Raw genomic sequence first — 13,972 nt, forward strand, 5'->3', positions numbered from 1 at the left:
GGTGTATTTGCAAATTACCTTAAATTGGTGTCCGCTGGTTCTCAACTCTTCCGCCAGTGAGAAGACCTTCCTCTAACTACACTGTCTTCTCTGTCACCCTCATGATCTTGAACCATCTCAATCAAATCTCCTCTTAATTTTTTCTTCTCCAAGGAGAACAGCTCCAGTTTCTCCAGTCTATTCACATAGTTGAAGGTCCTCATCCCTGGAATCATTCTTTTAACTTATATATTTCCAAAAGTGTGATACCCTGAATTGAATACAATACTCAGTTGGGATCAAACCAATGTTCCTTCCTTTTGTACTCTATTCTATGCCTCTCTTTATAAAGGTCAGAATCCCTTATACCTTTTATAACCACTTCCTCAATCTGCCTGGCTATCTTCAGTGAATTGTGCACATGTATCCCAGGTTTCTCTGTTCCTGCCTCCCTTTTAGAATTGTACCTTTTGTTTTATATTGGGGAGATGGTAGCATAGAGGTAATGTCACTGGACATGGATTCAAATACCACCATGGTGGAATTTAAATTCTACGAACAAATGTGGAATATAAAGCCAGTCTCTGTAATGGTTACCATGAAGCTACCACCAATTATTGTAAAAGGCCATCTGTTTCATTAATGTCTATTAGTGGAGGAAATCTGCCATCCTTTCTTGGTCTGACCTAAATGTGACTCCAGACCCATAGCGACATAGTTGACTCTTTACTGCATTCTGAAATGGCCAAGCAAGCCAGTCAGTTCAAGAGAAATTAGGGATGGGCAACAAATGCTGGCCTCGCTAGCGATGCCCACATCCCATGATAGAATAAAGAAGAAAACACTGTCCCCTTTCTTCTTTTTACCATAATGTATCTCTTCACACTTCTCTGCATTTAATTTCAGCTGTCACATGTCTACCCATTCCACAAGCCAGTCCATATCACTTTAAAGTCTATCGCTATCCTCTTTACCGTTCGCTATACTTTCAACTATTGTGTGAACTGCAAATTTTAAATTTACCAACTTTCACCAACCCTCTCCATTTCTCATCAAAAGATTCAATTAAGTTAGTTAAACATGATCTGCTCTTAAACAAATCTGTTTTGGCTTTCCTCAATTAATCTTCAATTATCTAAGTGGCTGTTAATTTCACTCCAGATTAATGTTTCTATAAGCTTTCCCACCACTGAGGTCAAACTCACAGGACTGTCGTTTTAGGGTTTATTCTCATACACATTTTTGAATATGGACGTAACATTTGCAATTCTCCAGTCCTCTGGAACCATCCCTGTATCTGAAGAGAACTGGAAGAGTATGGCCAATGCCTCTGCAATTTCCACCCATAATTCGGTCAGTATCCTTGGATGTATCCCATCTGGCCCTGGTGACTCATTCACTTTCAATACAGCCAGTCTTTCTGATACTTCCTCTTTATCAATTTGTGAATTCAGTAAAGACTCATTTAAAGGAGGCGGTGGCATAGTGGTAATGTCCCTGGCTTCTGTGCCTCTGCAAGACTGGAAGACAGCTCAACATCAAAGCTGGAGGTTTCACATATTTGACTGTCCTTGGCATTGAATTCCAAATTCAGAAACTTGTCAAATAAGTGTTAAAACTAATGGACTGGGACATTTAAGTTTTAAGCTTAAGTTTATTTATTAATGTCACAAGTAGGCTTACATTAACACTGCAATTAAGTTTCTGTGAAAATCCCCTAGTCACCACACTCTGGCACCTGTTTGGGAGAATTTAGCATGGCCAATGCGCCTAACCACCACGTCTTTCAGACTATGGGAGGAAACCGGAGCACCAGGAGGAAACCCACGCAGACATGGGGAGAACATGCAGACTCTGCACAGTGACCCAAGCCGGGAATCGAACCCAAGTCCCTGGCGCTATGAGGTAGCAGTGCTGTGCCACCCTGCCGCCCTCAAAGACAACTGCCAACTGCAATAAATGGTTTGCAACACATTGGAAGAAAATAGAAGCTTCCAAGTCCACAAAGTGGTGATAAACAGCACTCAGTTTTATTGATCTCCATCAGTAACAGATCATTTCAGGCTGTACCTGTGTTTAATTAGAAGATGCCTCTCTCATTCTGACTTTCGAAAAAGTACAAGTAACTCTCTGCCTCACCTGGAAGGAGGGATTGAGACCTTGAACAGAGAGGAGGGAGGATGTAAAAGGACAGCTGTCACACCTCGTGCAAATGCATGGGAAGGTGATGCAGCAATTTACATGTATTTCTTCAATGTAGTACAGTGTTTGCTGCTCACAGTCTGGTTTCCTCTACACTTGGGAGATAAAACGCAGACTGCGTGGCCACCTTGCAGAATACCTCTGCTCCGTCTGCAAGGATGACCTTGCTCCTCTGGTCATTTCAATTCACCATCATGCTCTCATGCCCACATTTCTGTCCCTGGCCCGCTGCGATGTTGCAATGAAGCTCAACACCAGCTGGAGGAACTGCACCTCATCTTCCAGTTTGGCATTTTACAGCCTTTTGGGCTCAACATTGAGTTCAACAACTTCAGACCATCAAATCTGTCCTTCAATTTGATTTTTTATTTTGCTGTAAGAGCCAGTCGATATCCTGTTTTCATGTTTTTTTGCTCTCAGATGGAACGACCCAGTATTCTGCCCTTAACACGAACTCTGGGCCAAATATTTGTTCCTTTGCTACAATCATTCCCATTCCCTTTGCCTTTTGTTCTTTGTTATTAAATCTCTCCGGCTCTTTAACCTACTCCTGGCTTTCTGAGGGCCGTTCTCTGGTGACGTTGTGCCCCGCGCAAATCCCGCTATGTCGGGAAAATACTGGGAAAGCCCTGGAACAAGGAGTGCGCCGGGTGCCAAACAGTTTGTGATGTTTCCAGGCCACCCCAACAGATGTAATCAGGTACATGCCCAGCATGTGATCCTGATTATCACTCATTTAAATAGATTTGTATGTTCAAAAGCACCTTGATGCTGAATCTTCTGGGAATGCGCAATGTTCCCACCCACCAGCATGATGTGGCGCAGGCAGGAATCACTACTGCTCTTTATAATGGAGACCAGATATGATCACCATGGCCTGGGAGAGGGTGGTGGGGGTGTGTGTGGGGGAGGGGGTGGGGGGGTGTTGTTCAGAGACCATTGTAATCTTCGGTGGTCGGGAGCATGGTACTGCCACTTTCACACAGCCAGTTTCACAGTGCCAGATTGGCATTGCCAGGTTTCAACTGCGATGGTGTTGGGGGTAGTGCCAAGGGAGTGGGGCAAGAAGGAAGTGGGGCATGGCCCAGGGAGGTCACCCAGGGAGGGGACCCATTGGGAGACCCCCGATGCTGGTGATCTATGGGGGGATATGAGGCCCGATCAGTGGTGGGGGGTGGGGAGATAAGGCCGGCAATCTGTTGTTGAAGGGGGAGGGCTGAGTGTGGGGGGCATGCCATCAACGAGGAGGATCCCGATGTCCGTGGTGGGGGAGAGGGGTCTTCAATTTCACTTTGAAATCTGGGTGCCCTTTATAAATGGTGCCTAATCTCTGAAGCCGGGCTTGCCAGCGTGTTTAAGTCCTGTCCCTCTCTGAACTGGTGCAAAATTTGTCCCCGTCCCAAAAAGTAAGATGGTTATCGCATTTGCTCCAGACATGCCGACGCGAATCGCGCCAGTCTTCTCACATTTTTGTTCTACTTCCCTCTCTCCCCCTCCCCTTTCAACAGCATAAAAGCCATCACATTTCTACCTCTTTTCAGTTCCAAAGAAGCCGTGCTGGACTCAATACATTGGCTCTGTTTCTCTCTCCACAGATGCTGCCAGACCTGCTGAGTATTTCCAGCATTTTCTGTTTCTATTCTATTTTTCCTTGCTTAGAGGTTCATTGCCAAGATTTTGGAAAGATGCAGTGCAGCCAGTATGAGGACTAAATGCTCAATCTTACTGTGGCCAGCAGATTTGAGAGGCGGATTGAATAACTCAACATCCTGTCCATCTGAAAGAGAAATATGTATCACGACTGCTGGGCTGCTATGGTTGGATTCATGATCATACTAAGACACATACTATTCTTAACATATTAAAGTGAATTTCATTTCTCCTTTTAACTTTGAAACTATTTTTCATCTCTGACCCACAAACAATTCTCTAGCTGACAGTGAAAGTGTTAAATGTGCTCCTGTGTCTGCATGAAGATGGTATTTACTCACGTGTTTCCTCTTTTCCTAGGAAGCGGCATCTCCCAGATTAAAAAACCAACTTTTATACTTTACACTAACCATTTGGAGAATGCTGCTGGAGGAACTTCCAACTTACTTATAGATGCTGTGGTGCATTGTTAATATTTTCTTACTGGTACTTACTTGCAAGTAGATTATTGGGTGGAGTCTTACCGGCTGTACATACCCCATTGCCGCTGCAGTGAGGTGACAGAGAATTTGGCGCCCAGCCAAATCTCTGTTCACTACAGTGGGACCAGAAAATCCCACCAACATTCCACCCATTGTATTTGAGATATAGGGCGGGATTTTCCGACCGCGCTCGCACCAAGGCTGGAAAATCCCACCCGAAGTCAACAGACTTTTACATGTTCCGCCCCCACCCGCAACGATTCCCATGGTGGGTGGGACAAAAAAATTCCGCCCCTCAGTGTAGATTATGGAAGAAGTAAAATGTCTTCCTATGATATTTTCAAATGCGCAATGTAATGTTAAAGCCAATTATTTATACTTCTGAATTAATTCAGTATGAAATCTTTGTATTAATGTAAATAAATAAGCAGCCATATTCTAATAATAATGGACTATTTTGTCCTTTAACCTAATTGGCAATGGATACGGCCTATGTTTTCCTCTCATTTAAACCCAAGTGAGTATTCTTGTGTATGCCAATTTCATGCTGCCCAGAGCAATGCATGGTTTTATTTCTCTCACACTTTCCCATTGTCTTCAATTGGAGACACATTCAATATGTGTAATAAATCCTCTTTGCTGAAGACAGTCTTTTATGATGTCATAGAAAAGGCAGAAAAAAATCACTGGGAAAATGTTGTACAAGTGCCAAAAAGCTGAATAAAATTCAGTTTTCTTTTCAACCATGGATTGGAGCAGATCCAAGTTTGGCAGATTGATTTATTTTCATAGTTTGATTCATCTTACATAGTTACTCTATTCTGTTAGATGATGCTGTAATTTAGTAACAATCCATAATATTTGGTCTGGCCAAGAGTATTCTGCCTTTTCTCAATCTGGTCTCCCAGGTGTAGCACAGAGCTGCATTCAAAAGCTATCACTGGCACAATATTACAAAATAAAAGGAAGAAAAGCTTACATTTATATAGCAATTTTTACAACCACAGGACGTCCCAAAGTGCTTTACAACCCATGGAGTACTTTTAAGGTGTAGTCAGCATTGTAATGTAGGAAATACAGCAGCTAATATGTGCTCCGCAATCTCCCACATATGGCAAAGTGATGATTAACGTATAATCTGTTTTTGCGATCTTGATTGAGGGATAATAATATTGGTCAGGTCACTGAGTGTAACTCCCCTGTTGTTCTACATAGCACCATAGGATTTTTATATCCATCTGACAGGGAAGATGGGCCTCCATCTCCCATCTCAACCAAAAGACCTCCAACAGTGTAGCACCTCTCGGTACTGCACTGGAATGTAACTTCTGATTTTTATGCTCAAGTCCTGGAGTAGGATTTGAACCCACAACCTTCTGTGTCAGAGGTAAGAAGAGAAAAATTGGCTTTGGGAATTGGATAATTATTCAAAGAAAACAATTTTTCAGGCTGGCACACACACACACAGTGGGCCAAATGGCATCCTTCTGCTGGTAAGCATTCTATGATTCCAACAGGAGTGACACAAGGTGAACAACAGTGAACCAGCTGCAATGTATAAATATAGCCTTATTTTCTTTTCCATTGGCCAATAAAGTCAGATCAGCATCAAGAGGTGTAATGGCTCACCCATTCCATTTAACAACTTCACTAGTTGACTAACACCACTTCCTGCTCCGTCCCATTAACCATAACATTTAAGGTCATCAGGTAACCATTTCAAATGACTATCATTTATTTTTTTTATTCATTCATGGGACATTTGAGAGTCAACCGCATTGCTGTGGCTCTGGAGTCACAAGTAGGCCAGGCCAGGTAAGGACGACAGATTTCCTTTCCCTAAAGGACATTAGTGAACAAGATGGGTTTTTCCAACAATTGCCAATGGTTTCATGGTCATCAGTAGATTCTTAATTCAGGATATTTTTGATTGAATTCAAAAGCCTCCATCTGCCATTGCCTCCCCTATTATTGCGGCGAATAAGTTGACCAGTGTATAAGATGACCCCATTTTTCAGCTACAACATGATATTAATAGTTTATTATTACTATTTTATCTATTACTGTTAGGCATTATTAATCGGCTTCAATTTTCTACCCTACAATGGATGTTTTACTTTATCATATAACCCAGTGCTCAAGGGATAAAGCAGGCGTTGTCGCAAATATACTAGAAGTTTCAGACACGTCCACGTAGAGTAGACCCACATGGTCATTGACAAAGATGGCCACCACCCACGCCAGCAGTTCACTTCTATACTCCGCGTGTAAGTCAATCCCTGCTTTTGGCTGGATTTTTTGAGGTTTCAAAGGATGACTTACACGCTGACTTCTATTATATTTCAAGGGATCCACAGCTCTTCTCAGATACAGCTAAACAGGGATTTTGAGGACAATGTTTTCAAACAGCATTTTGAGTTCTTTTAGAAATCTTAGAAAACCTACAGTACAGAAAGAGGCCATTCGGCCCATCGAGTCCACACCGACCACAATCCCACCCAGGCCCTACCCCCATATCCATACATATTTACCCACTAATCCCTCTAACCTATGCATCCCAGGACACTGAGGGCAATTTTAGCATGGCCAATGAACCTAACCCGCACATCTTTGGACTGTGGGAGGAAACCGGAGCACCCGGAGGAAACCCACACAGACACGAGGAGAATGTGCAAACTCCACACAGACAGTGACCCAAGCCGGGAATCGAACCCAGGTCCCTGGAGCTGTGAAGCAGCAGTGCTAACCACTGTGCTACCGTGCCGCCGAATTATAGAACACCTACAGTACAGAAGGAGGCCATTTGACCCATTGAGTCTGCACCGATCACAATCCCACCCAGGCCATATCCCCACATGTTTACCCTACTAATCCCCCGACACGAAGAATCAATTTAGCACAGCCAATCCACCTACTCCGCACATCTTTTGACAAAAAGATTTGCAAGTCCCTGTCGTTGCTGGATAAGTAGGGTGTTTTTAGAACTGCAGCTATTTCCTCATGTGGGTCATGTCCAAATCCTGAGAGGAGGAGGGGAAAGAGGAACAGGTGGAAGGAGCAAACAACTAGCAAGGTGCATGCCAGAACCAACATACCTGCAGTTCTCTGAGGAATGGTACATCAGAAGACTGTGATTTTCTAGAGAAACAGTGTGAGTTGTGTTCCATCTTGCAAGAAGACATATAGCTAACTGCAGCCAGCCCTGCAATGTTTACTGCAGGAGCAGGTGGAGGTGGTTAGTGATTGAGCTAAGCCCAAGGCCAACTCACTTTCGAGCACTGCTGAAGGAGACAGAGGTGCGGAAATCGGGGGCCCAACACTAAAAATGAAATTGATTTCTATGCACCAACAACTGCTGAATAGTCTGGGCTGCCTGTTAGGGAGCAACATGATGGATAGTTTGGTGAAATCTACAGCCTACTTTGTGCAGGTCCGGTGTGACCTCACTGGCTCGAAAAGAATGTTCGCATTATTTTTGTTTTTAAAAAAGTTTACCTTTCTTGGTGGATATTGTGGAATCCTGAGCACAGCAAGCCTGGCTCCCACCCTGTTCATTTTGCAGATTAGTTTCAACAGCTAAAGCAGGATTTAGGCTCTTCATCTCCAGATGGATGGGACTGGATGTCTATTTTGAGTGGACAGAGTGTATTGACCCCCGAAACTGGGCCCTGTTCCATTGGAATTATGCCAATAAAATAAACAAAATGAAGTGCAATTTCTGCTTGCTCTGGCCTGGTTTTCAAGCAGAAACAGACCTGTAAGAAGAAGGAAAAAACTCAGCTTTTGAGAGGTATAAAAGTGTGGATGATGTAGATGTAGCTCAGCTCTTCAACTTGGGATCTGACTGTTGAACGAGAAGAGAATGGTTAAAAATGTCACATTCCTCTGAGATCAGAAGGGGGATTTTAAGGCCTCGCTCGAGTGAGATCGGAAATTCCCGCCCGAACTCACCTGATATTTCTGTTGTCCGTCCCTTGCCCGCTCTGAATCTGTGGCGGGCAATTCTGTAGAATTCCGGCGGAGAAATTCAACATGGGCAGCACCGTGGCACAGTGGTTAGCACTGCTGCCTCACAGCGCCAGGGACCCGGGTTCAAGTCCCGGCTCGGGTCACTGTCTGTGTGGGGTTTGCACATTCTCCCAGTGTGGTTTCCTCTGGGCGCTCCGGTTTCCTCCCACAGTCCAAAGATGTGCTGGTTAGGTGGATTGGCCATGCTAAATTGCCCCTTAGTGTCAGGGGGACTAGCTAGGGTAAATGCATGGGGTTATGGGGATAGGGCCTGGGTGAGATTGTGGTTGGTGCAGACTCGATGGGCTGAATGGCCTCCTTCTGCACAGTGGGATTCTATGATTCTAAATCAGAAAAACAATCTTTTCCACTATTGAATAAATATATGGAACAATATCAGAAAGAACAGTTAATGGCATGTTGATTAACAGCAACAGAAAATAAATCTGATTGCAACAAAGATTGGAAATTTATAGGTGCGTTATGTTATGATTAAAAAAAACTATGATACAAATAGAATTGATTATCAAACGTCCTTTCTTGCTGTCTTATGTTTTATGTTATATTTGCCTCAACAACGAAATAGATTTATTTTATTTCTGAGTAAACGTTTAATTGATCTCTCTCATCAGTGACTTAGCAGCACGGTGGCACAGTGGTTAGCATTGTTGCCTCACGGCACCAGGGATCCGGGTTCGATTCCCAGTTTGGGTCACTGTCTGTGTGGAGTTTGCACATTCTCCTTGTGTCTGCGTGGGTTTCCTCTGGGTGCTCCCACAGTCTGAAAGACGCGCTGGTTAGGTGCATTGGCCATGTTAAATTCTCCCTCAGTGCACCTGAACAGGTGCCACAGTGTGGCGACTAGGGGATTTTCACAGTACTTTCATTGCAATATTAATGTAAGCCTACTTGTGACATTTAATAAATAAACTTAAATTTTCCTATGGGGTTATGAAGTTGTCCTCACTTGTGGGACAACATGCAAAGGATTGGAAACTGTTTCAACATCTGGTGTTTTCTGTTTTGGTTGCAGGAGGTAGCACAGGAACATCTCCAACAACATCTAGCCCAGGAACTCCATCCCCTTCAGCTTCTTCCCATCTACTGTCTCCATCCTGCTCCCCGCCTACTTTCCACTTGGCCCCCAACACCTTTAATGTTGGCTGCAGGGAGAGCCAACTCTGCAATCTCAACCTCTCTGAATATCCAGCCTGTGCCCGAGGCAACATGGCTACCCTGCAGAGTTACCCTGCTCTAGCTGAGGGTGGATACAATCGATTACAAGGTCCCAGTGCTTCTTCTCAACCACCATCAGAAACGTTTGTTCCACAGAGGACTTCTTCATTAATCTCTGCAGTACCCACCCCTTCTTCACTACAAGGCAACAACAAGATGGATGCTTACAACGGTCAACTGCCACCATTTACTGCCTCCCAATTTCAATACGTCATGCAAGCAGGAAGTCCTACCTCTAACACCTCTTCATCTCACATGTTTAGCGGTAGCCATGTCCAACAGAGCTCCTACAATGCCTTCTCATTACACAACCCATACAACCTTTACGGTTACAACTTCTCCGCCTCCCCCAGACTGGCAGCCGGCCCTGAGAAACTTAATGCCTCCCAAAGCACTTTACTCTGCTCCTCTTCTCCCAATGGGGCCTTCAGCGAGAGACAGTTCTTGTCCACGGGAATGGATGGGATGCATGTGATTGGCTCCACTCCTTCCCAGCAGCCTCAGAATGCGTGCGACACCAGACAATATGGGACTGTCCCAGGGAGTTCTTCACAAATGTCAGTGCATATGGTATAAAAGCAATATTTAACAAAAAAAATATTTACCTGAGTTGTCCATACACATGCAGCACTATGCACCAGGGCCTCCACAGTGGATTGATGTCAGCACCAGCAACAATAAAATTGTGCCTCCAAAGACTATTAATACTAATCTTCCTAAGTTAACTGGCCTAAAAGCACCCATAACACAACAATCTCTGAAATTGTAGTGACACTGGGATAAGCAAACCCTCAGCTAAACTATACAGAGCACAGAAGATAAAAATGTCATTGGGTCTCTATCAGTGTCGAGCATTTGCTGATATTTTCCCTTTTACACAGGTTACAGAACAAATATATAGCTCTGTTTCTTCCAGAAACTGTAAAAATGCCTTGCAGCAACAGATGTAATTTGCATTGGATGTGGACAAAGTATGTTGTCTAGCTTTGAGGAACGATTGCTCACCTTTCTCAATACCTGGGAGTATTCTGTCCCATTTCGGACCCTTACCATGCTGAGTTCCACATTGTTGTGTTCAGGATTGTCTCATCATGCAGTTGCAAAGCAGACATACTGTAGTATTTCAAGACTGGCCCATTCCAACATCTCTTTGTGTATCGGCCCTCAGCAGAAGAACTTTGCTTTAAGTTTCTGAGAAACAAGCTCATTTGTCGTTTTTTTTCTCCCCTTTTCTTTTGCAATTTTGCAAAACTGCAGTGTTGGCGATTACGATCCCTAACTCGAACAGAGTGTAGAAAGTACAGTTTGTGTTCACTGTGAAGAAAATACAAACATTTCTAATCAATGCTGAAGACGGCTGTTAATGGTGAAACTTTGTTACTTCTAAAATGCTCCTTTCAACCAGCTGTGCACTCATCCAGATGGGGACAATGCTGTGCAAGTGGCAAAGAACAAAAGACATTAACTAACCCTTTTAGATGGTAAGACTGTCCCATTGGGCATGCCATATTAAATAGCAGAAAGGCACACACAATTTGTTCAGTCTCTGGATGTATAGGACAACATACCTTCACCAAAAGAAGAACTCAACACTTCTCAAGCTGATCGCAGAACTTGGGGGACTTACATGCAAGGAAACTCTGGACTGTTTTGTGCTAAGTGTTTGGATTTGCTAATCTAATAGTGGGAACTTTCTCTGGTTCAAATAATTGTGCCTGTAAAGAAGCAGCCTCCTGTAAACTGACCTGTAAATCAAATTAAAAATGTGTGGGGAATGAAACTTGTGCTCGTGAAAATGTTCCTTTTAGACAAATGCTCCCGTACAATTGTGCTTATGAAGCGGATTGTGCTGCATTTGGGGTGGGGGGTGAGGGGTGGGGAGAAAAGACAATGAAGGGTTAATGCATTTGTGTTGGAAATAGGCAAAGTTCAAGAAATCCTTCAGCACAGCTTTCACTGACTGCCGGATAACAGACATCATTAAGATCTGTGGCATTCAGGCAGCGTTATGTTTAATAATTGGAGCAAGAGAAGTTGAAGCAACACAATACACAGCTGCAGCAGCTAACAGCGTATTTGAGGTCTGAAACCTGGCTAAATGTCTGACCCATATGGTATTGGGCTGATTCCATTCAACTCCATCACCTTTGCCCATTGTTTGGATTGAACTTTTCTATTCAAAATTTAAATTAAAATTTTAAAACATCAGATTTAATGAGGATTTCTAAATGATTGTTCGTGAACCTGAGTCCCTTTCCAAAATTCCTTCTTCATGCATTCAGATTGTCTTATTTTTAGCCAATTAGTGAGCTCAGGTGCAGACATGTGTTTAAGTGTTTTACAATGTTCCCAACTATAACTGCATCTGCAACGAGAGCTTCCAACTTTCCTTTGGAATTTTCTGCAAAAAATCCTGATGAGAATGAGCCTTTCCCTTTGCAACCATCTTTTTCACCACAACTCTACAATGACAGCTAAGCAAATCATAATGATCTGCATACTGCACTCAATTGTTCCCTTATTGCAAATATTTTCCCTTACCTTTCCCAGAAAATCTGTGTTTATTTGATTGGACACAGAAAGATGTCCCAGGAAATCTGTGAAGCGGTCTCTTTCCATAGGAGGGATAAGTGAACCAACTATAGAACTGCTGCACAAGCAATTACTTTGCACTTTGTGGGAAAAGCCCAACCTGTTCTGCAGAGCTTCCTAAATCTACCTGAACCAACTTAGTAGTCTTCGGGATTAAATCCTACACAATTTCAGAAAGAAATTGGTCCTTTCTACCCCAAAGAACTTCCATTGTAGGCCTGAAAAAAGTTCAAAATCCCTCAAATGGTCAAACAGCAAACTCACAGGAAAAGTTTTACCATGATAAACAAGCACATGGACAGACATGATTTTCCAACATACTTGTCCAGAAGTCTAATAGGCTGGAATTTTACCGCCTCATGGAACGGCATTCTCCGTGGGCCTCAGATAGGATCTTACGAGACTCGGGCGGGCGAGGCGGTAAAATTCCGGCAATAATTTCCTAAACAAATGAGCAAACACCTCACCAGTAAAGCTTTTTCTTGGACAAACCAATACCCAATGGTAATTAACTTTACACATTTGAATATTTTTTACAAGTTAACTTGATTCTATTTTTAAGTACTTAGAACTGGAGAAGATACTGTTACTTATTTTCTTGATCTATTTTTTTTTTCATGCAGACTAGGCTTGCATCTATAAACACGATCAAGATTTCCATTTTCCTTTTTATATGTGCCCGTGTATCAGGTGTCTGCATTTCAATGCTATCTTCAGATGAACATGATCTGCTTATTGCATTGCATAAGGGAGAGAGTTGAACTCAGCAATATTCATTAAGAGGAGCTCTGTGAACTGAACTGTGCATTTCAATGAGTAGCTCCATGATGGACAAGAGATTATACTGAGGAGACTCTGTGTTATACAGCAACATTTATTGGAATAAACCGTGTCTTTTACTGGCGACCTCTGTGGATTAAACAGTATTATAGTAATTGGATCTTCAGATGTATTAATGTGTTGCATTAGGGAGATCTGTGAGCCCAATGCCATATTTACATGGAATATAAACAGTTATAGAGAAACTCTTTTGACTGAATGGTGCATTACACAGGAAAGCTTTATGGACTGGGTAATATGTTTTGTTGGGAAGAGCGAGTGGAACAGTACTTTACACATAGGTTTAGGTTTGAGCTCATATGGTTTCAAAGTGCATAATTATGAGTGTAAGATATTAATAAATAATTAAACACTTTTCATTGGTAGTTAAAAGAACGTTAGTATTTTGTTAATTTCATTGTCATTTCATGGTACAAAACTATTGCTGAAAGAAGAGACATGCTGTCGAAACTTTTCTTCTTGCACTCATCAGGACAGCTCACAAAGATAAAGCAACGGTAAAGGGAAAAGTAAATTATACTGCATGGGAAGAGAATACTAATTGGTTAGCAAATGGACTATGTTAACTCACTTTTATTGTTCCTCTTCCCCCACCATCACATTTTGCCACTTGTCCTCAAAAGGCATTTTGCCGAAAAGTAACCATTTTAATATGGTGATAAATGGTGGCCCAAACATCAGTTTTTGTGCACTCAGCCACATTGGATCCTTGCAAGATAACTTACGTGATTTGAAGACATTATTACTGCTCCTGAACGAAGCCAAACATAAATGATAGAATGCTCTGAATTTCAGAATTATCTGATAAAAGAAACTGTCCCAGCAGTGGACTGATCAAATCTTGCTTAGCTTCATTCAGACCCAGCCTCACATTTGCACAAACTCAGGAACAAGATACATTGATACATCCTCAGAACTTGAGAGTCAATTTAGGACCACATCAGTTCAAAGCAAGCACTGTTAGAAGCTTCATTCAGGCTGAG

The 13,972-nt window shown here is 42.7% G+C and overlaps 1 protein-coding gene across 2 annotated transcripts in view; it reads left to right on the forward strand.

The window, feature by feature from the left end:
• Window positions 1-13,350, forward strand: part of tbx15 (T-box transcription factor 15) — a 99,687-nt gene extending 86,337 nt beyond the window's left edge. For both annotated transcript variants that reach the window (XM_078232700.1, XM_078232701.1), the window contains one exon: window positions 9,355-13,350. In XM_078232700.1, the coding sequence (XP_078088826.1) occupies window positions 9,355-10,133 (779 nt within the window). In that variant the 3' untranslated portion in view covers window positions 10,134-13,350. The remainder of the gene's footprint in view (window positions 1-9,354) is intronic.
• The last annotated feature ends 622 nt before the right edge of the window (window positions 13,351-13,972 follow it).

Source organism: Mustelus asterias, chromosome 17 (assembly GCF_964213995.1).
Source record: "Mustelus asterias chromosome 17, sMusAst1.hap1.1, whole genome shotgun sequence".
Classification (NCBI taxonomy): Eukaryota; Metazoa; Chordata; class Chondrichthyes; order Carcharhiniformes; family Triakidae; genus Mustelus; species Mustelus asterias.